General features: G+C 30.0%; 2 protein-coding genes across 2 annotated transcripts; one reads left to right on the forward strand and one right to left on the reverse strand.

Annotated features, from left to right (window-relative positions):
* Nucleotides 1–11,531: 11,531 nt before the first annotated feature.
* On the forward strand, nt 11,532–14,520 carry LOC112704965 (wall-associated receptor kinase 3-like). Its single transcript, XM_072200136.1, has 4 exons — nt 11,532–11,667; nt 12,639–12,806; nt 13,312–13,610; nt 13,708–14,520. Exons 1-4 carry the CDS (start codon nt 11,532–11,534, stop codon nt 14,518–14,520), a joined length of 1,416 nt encoding a protein of 471 aa, XP_072056237.1.
* A 3,743-nt stretch (nt 14,521–18,263) lies between these two features.
* Nucleotides 18,264–21,165, reverse strand: LOC112704966 (wall-associated receptor kinase 2-like). The gene is made up of 3 exons (XM_025755828.1): nt 20,265–21,165; nt 19,833–20,018; nt 18,264–19,432 (listed from the first exon to the last, which is right to left on the reverse strand). The coding sequence occupies exons 1-3, from the start codon at nt 21,163–21,165 to the stop codon at nt 18,264–18,266; spliced, it is 2,256 nt and encodes a 751-aa protein (XP_025611613.1).
* Between the last annotated feature and the right edge of the window lie 702 nt (nt 21,166–21,867).

Here is a 21,867-nt window from a genome sequence, read left to right on the forward strand (position 1 = left end):
AAGGATTTTTAGCACATTTAAAAATTGATATTTATTTAGAAGAGAAATAAATTTTGTTCTCAAATTATTAGATATTAAATTAATTTATATTTATTAAAAATTTGCATAATACAGAAAATGACAATAAAATTTTACTGAATTCTTGTTTAATAAATATTTATGTTCTCGTCTCATCTCTCTTACAAATCTATTTATTTCTTTTCGTAGAAGAAACGAATATGTAGAAATATTAAATTTTAATTTTATTTTATTTTTGAATAATATTAGATAATCAATAACTATCTTCAACAAAAAAATAATTATCAATTAAATCAAATTAAAATACTTAAATTTTAATATTAAAATAATTATTTTCATATCTAATAAAATAAATATCTAATATATTAATTATTCATATTATTTAATATTTTTATTGTGTATTTATATTTTTTTATTTATTTTTTACTTTAGCATTCCTCGTTTAATAAAGGGAACTTTCGAAGAAGGGCTAAAGCCGTGTGGAAGTCACCAAAAAAAAAAAAAGCCGTGTGGAAAGTTTCGCCGTTGACCAAATGACGAGAAGATGTCAAGATCAATGAAATGCTTCTTCTTAAAATGCATTCGATCAGTTGAGAATCAGTTATTTCTTTTTTTTTTACGAGAAAAATTATATTGAAATATAAGATATTTATATTTTTAATATATTAAATATATTTAAATTTTAAAAAGCATTATTATTTTTTAACTAATATCATTAGAATACATTTTAGTTAAATAATTACGTTACATATATAAAAAAATCAGCTATTAATCGATTACTGTATAACAGAAATATGTATTTGGTGTGTTAAGTGCAATTTACTTTATCATATTCTTGTAATTTTTTTTCAAAAGCTCATTGTTATTATTTTCTTTTTCTCAAATAAAAATGTGATTTATGGACGGAGAAAATTAATGAATGCTTTGTTTGCAGGCAATACTAGACTAAATCAACTGACTAGACACTAAAAAGAAAAGTTTAAAAAAGAGCGACAAAAAAAAAAAGGGACCAAATGAGTTTTAATTTGTCATTATTGCCTTCCCAATTGTTTGATATGCCGGCATTAATAGATAAACTATTTTTAATTTGTAACTATACTAAAAATTTAGCTAAAATAACATTTAATGACACATATTAAAATTATTAGAAGTTAACTACTATATATTTTTAAATTTTTTTTTGACTAAAATAAATTAAATAAAGAAAAACAAAACAAACAAAACAAGGAACTGCTTAAATAGATAGACAGTCCCATTTAAGACTACTCTTAAACTCCTCCCAAGGTGAAAAAAGTTCCACATGCGAAAGTTGTAACTTCATCGCCATCTTTGCCATAGTATCTGTCACCGTGTTTGTATCTCTCATAATCAAACGAAAGTCAATACGCCAATTTCAATGCATGATATCTCTTATTTTGAGCACTAATGGATCAATAAACCCAAAACCATCTTGAGTAACAAGATTAAATGCTTCCACACAATCCGTCTCACAAATAACATCTCGTTAACCCACATCCCAAGCTAAGAGATATCCTCTCCAAATAACAAACAATTCTCCTTGAAGAATATTATTACTCTCAATCATTCACAAACACCCCATTTGCCAACTCCCATTACAATTTCTAATAACACAAGTAAAACCAACATTATCACCCGAACCAAAATAACTAGCATAACAATTAATCTTAAAAGTATCAATGGATGTGGGATTCCAAAAATCATTTAGAGTAGAGGGAAGGGACATACGTTGTAATTCAAAACTATTCCTAAACTCTTTTTCTGAAGTTAATGCCAGACAAATCACTTTTTCCAGAGGCCAAGTTTCATGGGATTAAAGATGTCATTATTCCTTACTCGCCATATCCACCTAAGTCCTGAAAAGAACTTGAACGGATGCTCTCTGCTATGATACAAGAACCAGTTCTTCAAATCCAAAGGATGACAAGAAATATCCAACCTATGCCAGACAAGCTGAGCTTTTGGACAATCCCAAATACAATGTAAAATCGATTCCTGGCTAGAAAGGCATCTTGGACACCTATCCGATGACAACATCCCTCTTCTAAAGTGAAAACTTGCAGTAGGAAGAGCCTCCTTAAGACACAACCAAGCCAAAAACTTATGCTTTTTCGGAACAAGCTGATGCCAAAGCCAAAGCCAATTCTCCCGCTCCTCCCAACCAAACAACTGCTTACACAACCACAAGTAACCATTGTGTGAGTTATAGACTTTGGCAGCAGACTCACTCTAATACCAACCCACTTTCGGACCTGCTTGTTCATCTGGATTGTAAGAGAGAATATTACCTTTCAAATTTTGAGATAAAGGATAATAAAGAGTATCCAAATGTCACCTACCAACCGACCAAATATCCTGTATCCGGAGATTCAAATCAGAAATGTGAACATAATCCATCTCATTAGATAACCGTCCTTCTCTCTTCCAGCTAGAAAATAAAAAATTCTTGTTCAAATCTCCAATACACTAAGCAAACCCATCCTTCAACACTTCCCAAGCCTTGCAAAGACACCTCCAAATGGGAGAGTCTTTATTCTTAGGATAACTAAAACAGACATCTAGAGATGATCGGTATTTGGCATCCAACAATTGGACCCATAGCTTGTTTGACTGTTGGAAAAAAGTCCAAACTAGCTTCCCAAGAAAAACAATATTTACACAATAAGGATCTCTAATCCCCAAACCTCCATATTTTTTTTGGAGTAACCAGTACCTTCCAACTAACAAGATTCAATCCTCTTTCATTAACTTGTCCTTTCCAAAAAAAATTCCTCATCATAGACTCCAATTTACTAATGATTCCTTTGGGAAAAATAGAGACCTGCATCTGGTACGTGGGAATAGCGGCGGCAACAGAATTAACCAAGCAGAGTCTACCAGTCCGATTGAGTAAACTCCCTTTCCAGCTTGCTAGCCTACTCCGAATCTTATCCAGGACACCATTGAAAGCTGAACGAGTCACCCTAAAATGGCTAAGGGTAATTTCAAGATATTTGCCCAAGTCCTGGACAAATCTGATAGAGGATACCCCAGTGAAAACCTCTTTCCTTCGTTGCAGAGACATTCTTGGAGCAAAGCGCTTTAGACTTCTCCACATTAATCTTCATCCCAGATGCTTCGCAAAAAGTTTCTAAAAGCAACATCACATTTTGCACTTGTCTCTTTGTAGCTTTACAAAATATAAGTAAGTCATCCGCAAACATTAAATGGAATATTCTTGGTCCCCTTCTAGAAATAGCAACCGGCTCCCAGAAGCCCAAATCAACCTGATGACTAATAAAGCATGCCAATCGCTCCATACACAACACAAAAAGATAGGGTGACATAGGGTCTCCTTGTCTAAGACCTCGGCTAGAAGTAAAGCCATTCAGACGACTCCCATTCCAAAGAATAGCTAAAGAAAAAGCAGTGACACAATTCATAATCAAGTTAAGTGTAGGAATAGGAAAACCAAAGCTCTTAAGGGTATGAGTTAAAAAATTCTAGTCAACTCTGTCATAAGCTTTCTCCAGATCAATCTTAAAGGCCAGTGTGCCTTTCTTTGATGTAGTCTTCTTCATAAAGTGGAGGACTTCTTGAGCAATAATGATGTTGTCAGGAGTTTCTCGCCCTAGAATAAATCCTCCTTGAAGCGGGCCAACAATCTCCGCAAGATGAGGACGAAGCCTATTAACAAGGACATTCGTGATGATCTTGTAAACAACATTGCAGAGACTAATTGGCCTGAAATCTTTCATAGATATCGGTGATTCAACCTTTGGAATGAGAACCAGTAAAGTCTCCAACATTCTCGGATCAAGAGTAACACCGGAGAATGCCTGCTTAACCATCTTCTAAACATCAAGACCAATGATCTCCCAATATTCTTTGAAGAAGAAAGCTTAAAACCCATTAGGACCCGGAGCTTTAAAAGAGTTCATGTGAAAAACAGCTGTTCTGACTTCCTCCATAGTAACTGGTGCCGTAAGATTATTGCAGGCTTCCTCATTTAGAGAAGGAAGAGGCACATCACCAAGGCAACCCAAATCAACATCATCCAAATGACAGAATAAGCTTTTATAAAAAGACTCTGCTTCTTGATTCAGAACCTCTGGATCAGTTTTCCACACTCCATCCTTGAGAAAAAGGCCATGAATCTTATTATACTTCCTTCGCGCAAGAGTTTGAATATGAAATAATCTTTTATTCCTATCCCCAAACCTTACCCACTACTCTCTGGACTTTTGAAACCATAGGAGCTCTTCTTGCACTAAAGTATTATTATAATCATCAAGCAACTGTTGCTCTTTCTGACTCAAATAAATACTATCCCCCACTTCCAAACGCTTTTGTAAATAATTAATCTGCCGCTCTAATTCACATTTCTTAACAAAAATGTTACCAGATACCTTCGAGTTAAACTCTAGTGAATTCTTCTGTACTTCCAAAAGTTTGCCATGAATTCCTCTATTACCAGAACACCATGACTGGTTCACAATATCCCTATACCCAAGATGAGTAGCCCAAGCAGCAACAAATTGGAAAGGTCGATTCCCTTTAGGCTGAGGACGACCTTTACAACGCACCAGAATAGGGCAATGATCAGACTGAAGCCTATTTAAAACTTCTGCATAAGCCTCTGGAAAGATAGATAACCAACTACTATTTATACAGACTCGATTAAGCTTTTTTGCCACGTCAACATAATTTTTCACCTTCTTGTACCAAGAAAACCGCCTCCCAATAGTCTTCAGATAAAACAAACCACTATCCCCTAATGAAGTAGCAAACATGTCTGCTCTTTGATGAGAAAATTGACAGCCCTTAGATTCATGAGAAAATTTGACTTCATCATCCATGCATGCCTCATTAACATGACCATCAGGCACTGAGGAGCCAATAATTTCGTAACCACATTTTTTCCTTTAACAACTCCTAATTTCTCACCCAAATTACGAGGATTCTCACCCAAATCATGAGCTTCTGATTCAGCCTATTTTTGAATCTCATGATTGTTGTGTGGCACTAGTGTCGGGACTTCATTATTTTTTCCATTACTAGAAGAATTTCTGTTTCCTTCCAAGGTCTCATTCTCTATGCACAACGATTTATCATGTCCATACCGTGCACAAGTAGCACAAATCAACTGTAAACTCTCGTACTCCACTTTACAAGTCACACCCTCCACTATAATATGTTTGATTACAAGCAACTCAAGATTAATTTGAACACAAGCTCGGGCATATTTTCCTCTTTATGCAAGCTTAGTGGCCAAATCTACTTTCACCGGAATCCCTATTACAGAAGCAATTCGCAGCATTGCTTGTTCCTAGTAGCACAAAATCGGAAGTCCCGAGATTCGAATCCATACCAGCGTTGATCCAAAGGATTTTTCGCATGGCCTAAAATCCACATCCCATGGCTTTACTGCAACATAGTGACCATCTATCAACCACGGGCCACCAAGAATGACTTTCTCACGATCCGCAGCAATATCAAATTTAACCAAAAAATATCCAAACCCCACATCCAACAAATCAAACCCTCCTTTGATGCGCCATACTATTTGAAGCTTATGCATGAGAGCCGTGTAGCCATAATACTTATCTAGCACCTTGATCACGATGACTTCCTTATAAGGTTCAGCTAGACAGGTCTTTGCCTCCTTGGTAAAACTGATACTTGGTGGACGAGAATCACCCTACTTACTTGTCACCGTCGCGATACCATCCCCAGATAAAGACCCTACTAATGCAAAGGCCTTAGACTTTTCTGCACCAATGACTTTATCTCTAAAAGAGATATTGGATGGCTTTTCTAACCCCTCTCGAGAAGAACCCTCCTTAACACCGAATACACACCCACCCACACTCTCTCCCTTATCTCTTCCGATGACATGGCCATCTTCCTCATCGTGTTTCACCCTCAACCGCTCGCCCCGCTCTTTCCTTCTCTCATTCTCCTTAATAAAGGTTAAAAACTTTTAATATATATTTTTAAAATTATTATCATTAGAAGTTTTTAACTTTTTCATTTTAATAAATAAGTAAGAATCATATTGAAAACAAAGCTTTGTATCTTTTTATAGAAACTTAAAATTAATAATTTTAACGCTAAATCCAAAATATTATTATTAGTAAAGTTTTAAAATATTTTACTTTAAAAAATATATAACAAATTAAAAAATTAAACTCTGTATTTCTTTTATAAATTTTCAATTAATAATTTTATTATATATATTAAAAACATATCTCAACTAAACTCTTTTAATGATTCTCTAACGCTAATATAAATATAGACTTAACTAATGCATACATTAAAAATATATATTAAATTACTAATTAAAAAGATTTTTATAAAAAGTATATAAAATTTAATTAATACCAAAAAATCAATACTATAATAATCAATTTCAGTCAATATTATAACTGATTGTCAAATAAATCTAATATAAAAGCTACTAAAAATGAATTTTGTTGAATGTGTTCGAATGTTTCTTTTAATTGAATTTTGGATACTTTTATTTTAAAATGTTTTTATTTTTTTCCTGAGTTGAATATTGGTTATAAATTAGTTATACAATATTGGCTCCTAAAAATGTAGCAGAAAATTTAAGTTTCTAATATGATGTACTTATTGTATATTTAAAAGAATTAATTTTTTATTATTGTATGATGCACTTGTAGAGCATGTATATTTACTAAATTCTTGCAAAAAAAAAACATTTCAACTAAGTCTTAATTAAGTTTTAATATTTATATATTTTTTTAACAATTGAAAATTACTAAAGGTTCTTTTTAGGGTAATTTCCTGTATTAAATTAAAGGGACTACTTTAATAAAGATATTAAAAATGTCTTTTTTTTAAAGACATTTATATGTGTCATAATATTATTGGACATTTTTATTAAATTGATTAATAATTTATTTTTTTAATAAACAAGAACAAAATGGGTTTATTATAATAACAATAATAAATTCAATTATCCACACTATAATTATTAAATCCGATTTGATCCGATCAATTTACACAATCTAAACCGAATCATATTTAAATTTTTTATAAAAAGATAAATATATCCCTAATTTTTATTAAAAAAAAAACAAAAAAAATCACGATCCAGTAGGTTATGTAAATTGGTTGGTTTAATCGGATCTTATAACAATTGGGTTTATTGTTATTGTTATAAAAAAATCGATTTTATTCTAATTTGTTAAGAAATTTAAAAATAATCGGTTTATTTTTTTTTTTGTGACTAAAATAAATTAAACAAAGAAAAACAAAACAAGGAACTGCTTAAATAGAGGGGCAGTCCCGTTTAAGACTACTCTTAAACTCCTCCCAAGGTGAAAGAAACTCCACATGCGAAAGTTGTAACTTCATCGCTATCTTTGCCATAGTATCTGCCACCGTGTTTGCATCTTTCATAATCAAACAAAAGTCAACACGCTAATTCCAATGCATGATATCTCTTATTTTGAGCACCAATGGATCAATAAACCCAAAACCATCTTGAATAACAAGATTAAATGCTTCCACACAATCCGTCTCACAAATAACAAGATTAAATGCTTCCACACAATCAGTTCATCAATACATCTAATAATAACGCGACATATAAATGTCTTTGCAAAAAGACATTTTACGCGTAAACTAAAAGCATTCCAATATTACGCAACTCTCTTAAAATGCAAAAGGATACCTAAATGTCTCAACTTTCATTTTTATATAAATTGAATTTAACAAATTCTATTTAGTCAAACACCTACTAAATTAAAGTGATTTGATTTGAATTACATGCATTTGAATGTCACGTATAAATCGAATTTATCGATTTAAAATCTTTACTAAATTGATACAAATAGATTCGATTTATATACATGTATAGTAAATCGAATCCATTCCATTCGAACTGCACACGTGAAGGCAAGCACATGGTAAATATTGGCTTTGATTTAGTGGCTTTAGCAAATTGAAGCCTATTGATTCGATTTGTACAGGAACATAGAGACGCAAAATTATTTTTGAGAGATGAGAAATAGACAGAGATATTGTGTTCAAGAATACTAAATTAGTATATTTTATGTCCATACTGTTAGGAAAAACACAGAGACACTAATAAGAGGCATAACTTTATTTTTTATTTTTTTTTTTATTATTTTTATTACTTTTTTATAATTATATTTTTTATTATTATCTCTTTCTTTTCAAAAATTTTAAATAAAAAAATGAGAATAAATTAAATTTTCATAATTTATTCTAATTTATCACCAAATAGTATATAAAAACACAAAATTTTGTATCTCAAAAACATAATACAAAATTTTGTGTCTTGTTCTCGATATCTTATCCTCCACTCAAAAACAAACGCAACCTTAGTGTCGATTTAGTATGTATGGCACTATATGATTCAATCCTTATGAATGACACACTATGTAAACTAGTTTGATAAAGTGTTTGTTTTGAAAATAATTTATTAAATTATATTTAATAAATAAATTTTTTAATTTTTAAAATATTATAATAAATATAAATATATAAAAATTAAATAAATTTATATATTTATTAATATATAAAGTTATATTAAATTTTTTAATTTTAATAAGAATAAATTAATAACTTGCAGAAATATTTTTATAAGAGAGAAAAATATAAATATATTATACCCACTTTATTATAGACTTAATCACTCAACATACTTTTTTAGTACTCTTTTTAAGTATTTTCAATAATCTTATTATTATTATTATTATTATTATTATTATTATTATTATTTGTTCTGTTAAAAAAAAGTTAACAATTTATACATAATAATCTTATTATTAGGAATATTAAAAAAATATTAAAATATATTATTTTATATATTATATTTAATTTAATAAATAGATATTAATTTTAAAGAAGTCTCATTATTAAATATTTTGTTAGCTTATTTTTTTAATTTATGAAATAAAATATTTTTTTAATTTTTAAATTATTATTGATTATATAGAGTATTTTATTTAAAATTTGAATACATGCATAAATATTTTATATTTAAATATAATTTTTTTAATTGTTCGCATTAAATAAAATAATTTTTAAATTATTAAATATTTTGTTAGCTTATTTTTTTAATTTATGAAATAAAATATTTTTTTAATTTTTAAATTATTATTGATTATATAGAGTATTTTATTTAAAATTTGAATACATGCATAAATATTTTATATTTAAATATAATTTTTTTAATTGTTCGCATTAAATAAAATAATTTTTAAATTATTAATTATGTAGAAGAGTATTGTACTTGAAATTTGAATAGATATATTTTTTAATAAATTTGTTTATATTTTACTACAAAAAATATTTTATTCCATGTAAAACAATTTAAAAAATATTTAAAAAGTTTATTTAAAAAGTTAAAATTATCAAAAATAAATGAGCTTGAAATTGCTTGAGAGAGTTTTCACATACAAATCTAATCAATGGGCCTCGATTTGATAAAGTCACTCGATCAAAATCATTGGCTTCGATTTGTCATACTGTCTTCACGTGTGCAAATCGAATCGAATGGATTCAATATATATATATATATATATATATATATATATATATATATATATATATATATATATATATTTGTACCGATTTAGTAAGGATTTTAAATCGATTTATACGTGATATTTAAATGCATACAATTTGAATTCAATTACGATTTATCATATGCCTGTCTTCACGTGTACAGATCGAATTGAATGGATTCAATATATATATATATATATATATATATATATATATATATATATATATATATATATATTTGTACCGATTTAATAAGGATTTTAAATCGATTTATACGTGATATTCAAATGCATGCAATTTAAATTCAATTATTTTTATTTAATATGTGTTTGACTAAAATGAATTTATTAAATTAAATTTATATAAAAATGAAAATTAGAACGTACAGTAGCCTTTTGCATTTTAGAAAATTTGTCTAATATTAGAATGCTTTTGGTTTAATACAGTAAATTATTCTCCTTTTTATGATGCCTAAATTTTTTATATAAATTTTAGAAATAAAAAGATAAATTTTATTTTTTTAATTTCTATTTTTAGACAATTTAAACAAAAGAAATCATAAGTACCAAAAAGTTTTGTTTTACTAAATTATTATGAATGAGTTAATAATCTCTGTTTTTGATACACTTGGATGGATATGTAGAGACTCCAGACCAATGCAAGCAATGGTAGTACAACTAGTAGTTATACTAACTTTTTTGCCGCATATGCTAAGCACTCAACTAAACCGCGCATGGCTGACATTTATCAAAGAAGAAACTCCTTTTCCTCATTTTCTTTTTAGCAGGTCATGCTAATGATGCAGCAACTCAATCCGCCAAACACTGCCTTACCAAATGCGGCCACGTCAGCATTCCCTTCCCGTTTGGCACCACAACGGATTGCTCCCTCGACACCAATTTTCTCATAAATTGCACCAACAATCTCCCATACTTGCCCTTACCAACAAACAACAGAGCCCTAACTCTCCTAAGCATATCCCTGGACGATGCCGAACTCCGCGTTCCGTCGCCGGTAGCAAGCGATTGCTATAGCATCGACCAGGGAAAACTCAGCCACACTGAAACCGATTACTTTTTTATATCGGGAAGCTTTAGCATCTCATGAAACAGAAACACGTTCACCACAATCGGTTGTAACACACTTGGATTAGTTGTGGGGTATAACAATTTTTCAGCGGAAGAACTGAGACCTTATCCCACAACATGCTTCTCCTTCTGCAACAAATTCCAATTATGCGAGTAATGAGTCCTGCACCGGCAGTGGTTGTTGCCGTATTAGTATTCCCCGCCCCGCACATGGGTGGTTAACGGTGATCGGTTATTCTTTTGAGAACAATGACTTTAACTGTTACATTAGCTCTTTCACTTTAGGTCATTACAACAATAAATAAGTCTCGTAACTCATAAATTCAACCTAACAAAATATATAAATTCAATTATAATTTTAATTTTTATTATTTTATTTTATCTTATTTTTATTTATTTTTATTTTATTTTTATCTTTCATAAGTTAATATTCTATATATATTTAGTTTTATTTTTATAATTTATAATTCAATTAATTAATAATCATTCAATCAATAAAAAAATATAAAGTACATTTTTTATTTTTTTATTTTTAAAAAAAATATATTTTGTATTTTTTGATTAGTTGTTGATTGAATGAATTATAAATTATGAAAATAAAACTAAAGATAAGATAAAAACAAATAAAAATAAGATAAGAGTATTGATTTATGAAAGATAAAAAAATAAAATTATAATTGGATTTATACTAAAAATTTTTTATTGTTGTTATAGATTAAAGTGAGAGAGTGGTTTAATATTAACAACAGTGAAGTGAGTGACTTCAACCCATGCTGTTATGCGTTCTTAGTGGAAGAAGGTGGAGAGTACTGAGTTTCGGTGGTTCTGGATTCGAGTGTAGGGAACCAAACGTGTATTGAAGCTATGAAGAATCCTTCCAGCTTTGCGTGTAAGGCAGAGAGCAGCACGTCTCACGATTCTGATAAACGTTCTGGTTATCTTTGCAGATGCCCCTCTGGATTTGAGGGTAACCCTTACCTCCTTCATGGTTGTCAAAAAGGTATTATTATTGACGAATTTAGACCTTTTAAATTTTGAATATTTTACTTTATAGGATAAAGTATAATATTTTTTTATTGAATGGTTTTTCTTTCGTATTTATTCTTAGTCTCATATTTATTCTTAGTCCTATTTATGAAATAAATAGTGGGAGATCACACTTAACTTTTTAAAGTAAAATTTAAAATTTAGAGAATCCAAATCTATTATTCACCGCTTTATTTTTTCAACTAAATTATATATATATATATATATATATATATATATATATATATATATATATATATCACTATATTAATTTATTAAGTATACACTAAAATCAGCCACAAATGTAAAAGATATATTAGTATATAAATATACATTAAAAATAAATTAAACTATATATATATTTATACATAAATATATTAGTAGTTGATTTTAGTAATTAATTTTAGTATACAAATAATATTTCTAATATAAAAAATCAATTCTTAAATTATTCATTTATATGAAATAAATTTTAAAATATAAAATATATACTAAAAATAAATTAAATTATTTATATAAATATATAATAACTAATTTAAAAAATAATTTTAATATTTTTAAAAAACTAATTTTTAATAATTAATTTCTGTTAATTTATATTTTATATTTTGAAGTTATCCTTATATTTAGAGTTTTTTTTCTTAACTTTTTTTTCTTTCAAGTTTCAACACTATTTTTAACGCCCCAAAAAATTTACCTTTGGATGGCAACATCCTACCCCATCTGCAGCAGCCGTCGAACAGACTAAACTCTAAAACCTCAGAGAATCAAAAAAAAAAATTAATAATTAAAGAAAAATATTAGTTAATATTAATTAATCCAGAGGTTTTTTTATACAATTTTTATTATTATTATTTCTCTGGTTCAAATATAAATACCGTGCGTATGTTGTTTCTTCTCCCTTAAGTGAATAAGTGATGATGATGACAAGTTTTCATATTTTAGATGTTGATGAATGCGGGGGACCCAATGATTGCTTCCATGAAGCAAAATGCCAGAACATAACTGGCGGCTACAATTGTTTGTGTCCGGAGGGATTTGAAGGAGACAGGAGAAACAACGGAGCTCGATGTACTAGGACAAAGATCACTTTGATTTATTCATTATGTTTGGGTAAGTGTACATTTAAACATAATCTTTGTGACCTCAAAACTTTTAATTATTAACTTAACATGAAAACATTTGTTCTCAATCTTGAATCTTTAGCCAAAAGACATTTTTTCTTTTTCTCAAAAATTATTAAACTACTCTTCTATCTTAATCCATAACAACAATAAAAAAGTCTCGAAATCCATAAATTCAATCCAATAAAATACATAAATTCAGTTATAATTTTACTCTATTATTTTATTTTATCTTATAGTTATTTGTTCTCATCTTATTTTTATTTGTTTTTATTTTTCATAAATTAATGCTCTATATATATTTAGTTTTACCTTTATAATTTACAATTTAATTCAATTCAATCAATCAACAATTTATAAAATTTCTTCATTTTTTTTCTATTCTTTCACAATTTTATTAAAAATTCCACTCACTTTGGTGGGTTTGCATTGACCAGGCATCACCATAGGCATCTTAGCATTAGTTGTGGCAAGCTTTTATGTGCATTGGACAGTGGACAAAACAAAGGTCATCAAACTTCAAGAACATAATTTTCAACAAAATGTGGGTTCATTGTTGCAAGAACATATAGCCAAACATAGCTGCTCAAGCCAAATAGACAAAGTCTTCACTATTGAGGAACTAAGGAGTGCAACCAACAACTTTGATGCAGGCAAAATCCTTGGCCCCCTACATAACTGCTCAAGCCAAATAACCAAAGTCTTCACTCTTGAGGAACTAAGGAAGGCAACCAACAACTTTGATGCAGGCAAAATCCTTGGCCAAGGGAACCAAGGAACAGTTTACAAAGGAGTATTATCAGATAATATAACTGTAGCAATAAAAAAGTCCAACACTAATGACACAAGCCTAATTGAATTAATTAATAAGGACTTCATCAATGAGTTAGTTGGTACTGTCACAAATCAACCACAGGCATGTGGTTAAGCTCTTGGGTTGTTGTTTAGAAACAGAAAGTCCCTTGCTTGTTTACGAATTCATTCCCAATGGTACTGTTTATGAGCATCTTCATGGTCATGAACCATTTTTAAGACTTACATGGAAAACAAGATTGAGAATAGCTGCTGAAACTGCTGGGGCTTTAGCTCACTTGCATTTGGATACTTGTATCCCCGTAATCCACAAAGATGTGAAAACTAGCAATATTCTACTTGATCATGATCGCACTGCAAAGGTTTCTGATTTCGGTGCTTCAAGAATTGTTCCTCAAGGTAAAACTGTGGTACTCACTTTGTTGCAAGGAACTTGGGGGTATGTTGACCCAGAATCGTTTCTCACAAAGCAATTTACAGATAAGAGTGATGTCTATGGTTTTGGAGTTGTTCTTGCAGAATTACTTACAGGAAGAGAAGCGTTTTCTTTTGACGCGTCGGATGCTGAAAAGTACCTTGCAATGTTCTTTGTAACTTCAATGGAAGAGAATCGTTTGCTTGATATTGTAGACAAGAGCATAATAAATGAAGCAAAGGTTGAGCATGTGTATCAATTTGCCAAGATTGCAAAACAGTGTTTAAGCTTGAAAGGAGAAGAAAGACCTACAATGAAAGAAGTGGCAATGGAACTTGAGGGGATTAGAGCTGAGGAAAAACATAGATGGTTGTGGGAGAAGGAGAAATTGTCCTCTGAAGAAACTGAAATCCTGGTCAAAGCACCTTCTACTAGCAATAATAATGCTGAAGAATCCTTTATGCTTTTGGACTGAATTTAATATTAATATTAGGCAATAATTCATTTGTTCTGCAATAAAAAAAATTCTAATTTTCAGACATATAACGATTTATCTATTTTTTTATTAATTTAAATTTTTGAAAAAAATAATATTTTAATATTATATCAGAGTTTATATAATTAAAAGATTTAGAACTTGATTTTTTTAATCTTAAAAAAAAATTAAGCATAAGACAAATAAAAAATAAAAAAAAATCTATACAAAAAATTTATTGGGATAGGTTATTGGTAGTTAGTTTCTTTCTATATTTAGCATATGTGTATTATATGTAATAGGCTCATATATAAGGTCAGCAAACTGCACTTGTATGGACCAATTTCTGATGTCAGATCAATATAGCTTACATTCCAAGAAACTCAGTGATCTCTCTCTTTTCTTTCCAATAGTTCATACTAATTCAAGAGCTTTGTCACAGTTCAAATGAGGTGGAGAGTACTGGAGACATTAAACTGGTGTGAGCCATTGAATAAGTTGCATAATCAATTATCATTTTATCGTTGATAATGTTGCTTAGCCAAATAACATATTTTCCTTTGTTGCTTCTCCATTAGGTGAGTATCTGGATAGTGTATGTGATATAACTAATTAAAAGTATCAAAATAAATGAATTCAAAACTGAATAATGCAAAACTGAATTCTTTAAACTTCTTTTAAGATAGTGGATAATAAATCAATTAGCTAATTTTATAGGAGTTCATTATAAAAGAAAAATGTGAAAGACAGAGGATGGACTAATTCATAATAATTTAGTAATTTTTAATTATTAGTGTATCACTACACAAAAAACGGCAGATTACGGCGGATTTTTAGCGGTGATTATTGAAAACCGTCGTCAAATGAGATATTGCGGCTGTTGATGCGACAAATAAAAAGAAGCTTGCCAATTGATTGGCATTTTTTGGCGGTTTTGATGTAACTGCCGAAAAATGAATTATTGTGGTGCTAGATAAGCTATTGACGGCCAAATGAGATATTGCGGCTGTTGATGCGACGAATAAGAGGAAGCTTGCTAATTGATTGGCATTTTTCGGCGATTTTGTTATAACCGCCGCAAAATACGTCTAACTCATTTTTTTTTTAAATAACTGGGTATGATTTACTTACGTTCTCATTACTTTATTTGAGAAATATTTTTGAATCACTGTTACTTAAATCGTTACATTATTTTTGTATTTGTTTTATGAAAAAAAATTAACCACTTACAAAAATATATTTTGATTAATCATGTAAAAAAATTTACAAATTGGATTTTCTCGTTTACTATAACATCTTTTAAGTTTACCTTCAAGTGTAACTGTAAAAGAAAAAAATAAGTCAACGTCTGAATTTTTAATATTAAAATAAAGTTCAATCAAGCATAAAGATTAAAATACTTAAAGTAGACAAATATGTAATATTGCGACCCAAAACCATTAAATTAAGGCAATCAACCTAAGTGTTAAAATAAAAGAGGCAAACAAAGTTCAATCAACCATTAAATTTTTTATTTTAATTAATTTCTAATAAATTAAGTTGAAAAACAGACAAAATAAAATAGGCAAAATAATGAAAAAGTAACAGGAACATAGTTATTAGAATCGAATCAGTAATCGACCTGGTCATATAATTGGATTACCGGTCACTGGTTCAACCGATGAGTCACAGGTTGAATCGATTGATCCGGTCATAATTAAATATGAACTAGTATTTTTACCCTTAATAATATTGCGGGAATATAATTTTTTTAAAATTACGGTCCACTTTGTTTTGACAATATAGATTATGCATAGCACAAAAGATTTATAAAATCAAACTATTTTTATAAAAAAAAATCGTAAGTTGACAAAAGTCTCTACATAAAAAGACCAAGGTATCTGTAGATTAAAAAATCAAATAATAAGATTTTTAGTTATTATTTTCATATGAAAAATTCTAATTTTTTATTAATAATTAATTTTAACATTCGTTATCTAGAATTTAAAATAATTTAACGTGTATACTTTTACATTTAATTAAGTGTTAACTATTAAGTCCGTTGCACAAATAAAAATAATTAATTTTTATACTTGCTATTTAAAAATAATATTTTTTTCTATGTATATAAAAATATATTTAGATATTAGCATAAAAAAATTATACTGATAGTTATAAAATTAACTCAAAATTAACTTTTTTAAAACAATTAAATCAAAGAAAAAGTTTTAACAATGTCATGTTGCCTCCAAGCCAAATGACTCTTTAATGTATATAGCGCTAATAATTATATATATCATATCAACACATTTGATTGCCACACAATTTTTTGTGATATACTTTATATCTGATCATAGTTATTATAGGTACCTTATATATTACATATATATATAAAGGCATGGATCATATTATAATTTATACATAATTTAATTAAATTTAATTTAAATAAAGATTTATTTTTTTTATATCTATTATATATCTCTAATTTTACAACTAAAATATGCTACATGTCACTTTTTCATTGCAATTGGAATCAAATTTTTTTCTCCAAAATTAAAGAATTTTTCCTCCCCCTTACTAATTTTACAACCAAAATGTGACACATGTCACTCTCTCATTGTAATTGAAATTAAATTTTTTCCTCCAAAATTAAAGAATTCTTTTCTCCTCCTTACTAATTTTACAACCAAAATGTGTCATATGTCACTCCCTCATTGCAATTGAAATCAAATATTTCTCTTCAAAATTAAAGAGTTCTCCTCTCCTCCCTCTTCCTTTCTTTATTTCTTTCATTTTTTTAACCACTTTATCTATTTTATATATCATTATCAATATCAATGACTAATTACTAATTTGACAATCAAAATGTGCAACCTAACATTCTTTTATTACATTAAAATTAAAATTGAAATTGAAATATACCTATATTATGTATCATATATTACTATCTAATTTAATAATCAAATGTGTCACATGACACTCTCTTATTAAAATTGAGAGAAAATATTTTTTTCAAAATTAATAAACTCCCTTCCTAAATTCTCTTATCTACCTCTCTCCAATTTTCTACTTCTCTCTACTATTTTTACTCTATATATAATTTATATTTTATATAAATAATTTGATAAATCAAAATATGTCATCCGATATTTTTTTACAATTTAAATAAATTTTTTTTCTAAAATTAACAAACTCTCACTCTCACTATCATTCTCATTCTTCATCTTTATCTTTCTTTCTCTTTTCTCTCATTCTCTATTGTTGCAAAATCAATTTATATTTTGCGGCGGTTATTCCAATAATTAGCATAAACTGTCGCTAATCGTTTGCCCGCGATCTATCTTTCGACGGTAAATTTAACCGTCGCAAAATGTTTAGTGGCGGTTCAAAACCACCACAATATTACTCCAGAACCGCCGCTAACTACCAAAAGTATTGTAGCGAATTAAGAATTAACTAAAATATATTTTCATATACAGTGTTTAACTAATATATATTCTAAAAAATATGCTAAAGGTATCATTAGTAAAGTTATTAAATTTTTTAAAATTTATAATAAATACATTAAAATTAAATTTTATATATTTTTTAAATAATAATTTTAACCTGGTAAGACACATATTAATTAAATCTATATTTATATTAGACTTAGAGAATTAAGAAAGATTTGTTAACATAAGTGTATAGCTAACATATGTATATCACTTCTTTACAAAATAGAATTAGTGGGAGTAGAATGAATTAATTATTGCCTAAAAATGATACTAAATTCGGTCCAAAAGCATAAAGTATTCTTCTTCAAGATTATTGCTAATAGAAGGTGATGCTTTGAGAAGGATTTCAGTTTCTTCAGATGGAAATTCCTCCTTCTCCCGGCACCATATATGTTTTTCCTCAGCTCTAAGCCCTTCAAGTTCCATTGCCACTACTTTCATTGTAGGCCTTTCTTCTCCTTTCGAGCTTAAACATTGTTTTGCAATCTTGGCAAATTCATATACATGCTCAACCTTTGCTTCATTTATTATGCTCTTGTCTACAATATCAAGCAAACGATTCTCTTCCATTGAAGTTACAAAGAACATTGCAAGGTTTTTCTCAGCATCCGGCATGTCGAAAGAGAGAGCTTTTCTTCCTGTAAATAATTCCGCAAGAACAACTCCGAAACTATAAACATCACTCTTATCCGTTAATTGGCTTGTGAGGAAGGTTTCTGGATCAAGATACCCACATGTTCCTTGCACCAAAGTAGCTAACTCAATTTTATCTTGAGGAACAATCCTTGAAGCTCCGAAATCAGAAACCTTTGCAGTGAGATCATGATCAAGTAGAATATTGCTAGTTTTCACATCTCTATGAATTATGGGGATACAAGTATCCAAATGCAAGTAAGCTAAAGCCCCAGCAGTTTCAGCAGCTATTCTCAATCTTGTTTTCCATGTAAGTCTTAGAAATGTTCCATGACCATGAAGATGCTCAAAAACAGTACCATTGGGAATGAATTCGTAAACAAGCAAGGGAATTTCTGTTTCTAAACAACAACCCAAGAGCTTAACAACATTCCTATGGTTGATTTGTGAGAGTACAACTAACTCATTGATGAAGTCCTTATTAATTTGGCTTGGGCTACTAATTTTGGACTTCTTTATTGCTACGGTTTTATTGTCTGATAATACTCCTTTGTAAACTGTTCCTTGGCCCCCTTGGCCTAGGATTTTGCATGCATCAAAGTTGTTGGTTGCTTTTCTTAGTTCCTCAATAGTGAAGACTTTGGCTATTTGGCTTGAGTTTCTATGTTTGGATATATGTTCTTGCAACAAGAAACCGCCATTTTGTTGAAAATACTGTTCTTTAAGTTTGATGAGCTTTCTTTTGTTCACTTTCCAATGCACATAAAAGCTTGCCACAACTAACGCTAAGATGCCTATGCTGATGCCTGGTCAATGCAAACGCACCAAAATGAGTGCAAGTATCATTGATTTTCGGAAGAATCAGTCACGAAAATCTATATATATATATATATATATATATATATGATTACTAATTTGAAGATTGATACGTTATGTGCAGATAACATTTTTGTTTTATGAGGATATGTGTGTGTTTGGGATAAGCTATTATCTTAGACATTGACGATTAATAATAACTAAATAAAGTTAAGATAATGATGATGATTCATCTAATTAATTACCTTTGGACTATATTGAATAATATTTTTTTTTCAAGTCTATTAGTTGATGCTAACTACTATCAAATATTTTTATGTTACTGTCTAGCAACTTAGGAAAAAAAGTTCAAAATATATATATCAAAATGATGTTTAAATGTACACTTACCCAAACATAATGAATAAATCAAAGTGTTGTTTGTCCTATAACTGGACTTGGGACTATTACATCGAGTTCCATTGTTTTTCCCGTCTCCTTCAAATCCTTCCGGACACAAACAGTTGTAGCTGCCAGGTGTGTTCTCGCATTTTGCTTCATGGAAGCAATCATTGGGTCCAGCGCATTCATCAATATCTAAGGAATTGAAAACTTGTCACCATCTTCACTTATGGGAGAAGAAACAACATGCGGTATATATATTTGAATCAGAAAAATAATAATAATGAAAATGTATAAAAAAAAAACTAATTTTTAGATTAGTTAATATTAACTAATTTTTTACAGTATAAAATTATTTTTTATAGTATAAAAATATTAAATTAAAAACCTATGAGAAATTAACCATAAAAAATTAGTTTTGGTTAGGGTGAATAATAGTACCTTGTTGACAACCATGAAGGAGATAAGGGTTACCCTGAAAACCAGAGGGGCATTTGCAAACATAACCAGGACGCTTATCAGAATCGTGACACGTGCTGTTCTCTGCCTTACACGCAAAGCTGGAAGGATTCTTCATAGCTTCAATACACGTTTGGTCCCCTATACTCCAATCCAGAACCACCGGAAACTCAGTACTCTCCAGCTTCTTCAGGTGTGTCGTCTGAAATTCATAGCCACCTTCTTCCACCAAGAACGCATAACTGCATGGGTTGAAGTCCCTCACTTGGCTGTTGTTAAAGTCATTGTTCTCAAAATAATAACCGATCAACGTTAATAACCGCCCTTCTGCGGCGCGGGGAATACTAATACGGCAACAACCGCTGCCGGTGCAGAAGCCATTACTCGCATGTTCAAGTTTCTCGCAGTAGGAAAAGCATGTTGCGGGATAACGTCTCGGATCTTCCAGTGTAAACGCCACCACTACTCCAAGTGTGTTACAACCAATTGCGGTGAAGGTGTTTCGGGTCCACGAGATGCTAAAGTTTCCGGAGAAAAGAAACTGATCGGTTTGAATGTTGCTGATTTTGCCCTGGTCGTCGATGCTATAGCAATCGCTAGCTACCGGCGACGAAACGCGGAGATCGGAATCGACGAGGGATATGCTTAGGAGAACTAGGGCGGTGTCGTTTGATAAGGGCAATAAGTATGGGACATTGTTGGTGCAATTTATGAGAAAATTGGTGTCAAGGGAGCAATCCGTTGTGGTGCCAAACGGGAAGGGAATGCTGACGTGGCCGCATTTGGTTAGGCAGTGTTTGGCGGGTTGAGTTGCTGCATCATTAGCATGAGCTGCTATAAAGAAAATGAGGAAGAGGAGGTTCTTTGATAAATGCTCAGCCATGGCTTTGTTGAATGTTCAGCATATGCTGCAAAAAAGAAGTATAGGTACTAGTTAGTAGCAATGCTTGCATCAATGCGTCGGTCTGGACATTTCCGCAGTAAAAGTGTATAAAAAAACAAAAATTAACTCATAATACGAAATAATATATTCAATATTTAAAATGATTTAAAATTAATTATTATTATTATGTGTTAAAAAGTCGCTTTTTAATTTTTATACGGAAGTATAGTATGTATTGGACTTCCTTATGAAAAAGGAGGTGCTTCACCTGAGTGTGGTGTCAGGTAAACCATAAATCAGACTGTGTCTTGTATGATGCTACTCGGACGGTCTGTGTTATAGGTGAGAAAACGAACTCTCCGACTTGTGTTTTTTTTACCACTTGTCGCGCTCAGCTGGCTCCCCCAACAGTGCCCTACCCAACATTAAATCCCCACACTTACTATCCGTTTTCACTTTATTCTTTTCACCAAACAACAACGATTACCAGTTCGTCTTCTTTCTTTTTCCACCCTCCAAGCTTGCATGGTGATAGCATGCTGAAGATGCCAAAGAAAAAAAAATTTAGAGATATTGGTCGTTCTGAATTTCATGTTATACATTATCTCAGCCATCCAAAATATGTAAATTTTTTTAAATTTTTTTATATTTCGTAATTATAATTATTATTGTTAGGTGGTTAATTATTATTGTTGTGGTTAG

Source organism: Arachis hypogaea, chromosome 8 (assembly GCF_003086295.3).
Source record: "Arachis hypogaea cultivar Tifrunner chromosome 8, arahy.Tifrunner.gnm2.J5K5, whole genome shotgun sequence".
NCBI classification, from domain to species: domain Eukaryota; kingdom Viridiplantae; phylum Streptophyta; class Magnoliopsida; order Fabales; family Fabaceae; genus Arachis; species Arachis hypogaea.

What these genes read in the sequence shown, in the direction of transcription:
- LOC112704965 (XM_072200136.1), top strand. Translation starts at nt 11,532, where the DNA reads ATGAAGAATCCTTCCAGCTTTGCGTGTAAGGCAGAGAGCAGCACGTCT. An exon ending in CCTTCATGGTTGTCAAAAAG is followed by an intron (nt 11,668 to 12,638) that starts GTATTATTATTG and finishes TTCATATTTTAG; the next exon opens with ATGTTGATGAATGCGGGGGA. An exon ending in GATTTATTCATTATGTTTGG is followed by an intron (nt 12,807 to 13,311) that starts GTAAGTGTACAT and finishes TGCATTGGACAG; the next exon opens with TGGACAAAACAAAGGTCATC.
- LOC112704966 (XM_025755828.1), bottom strand. Translation starts at nt 21,165, where the DNA reads ATGGCTGAGCATTTATCAAAGAACCTCCTCTTCCTCATTTTCTTTATA. An exon ending in CCTTCATGGTTGTCAACAAG is followed by an intron (nt 20,019 to 20,264) that starts GTACTATTATTC and finishes TCAATTCCTTAG; the next exon opens with ATATTGATGAATGCGCTGGA. An exon ending in GATTTATTCATTATGTTTGG is followed by an intron (nt 19,433 to 19,832) that starts GTAAGTGTACAT and finishes TGCATTGACCAG; the next exon opens with GCATCAGCATAGGCATCTTA.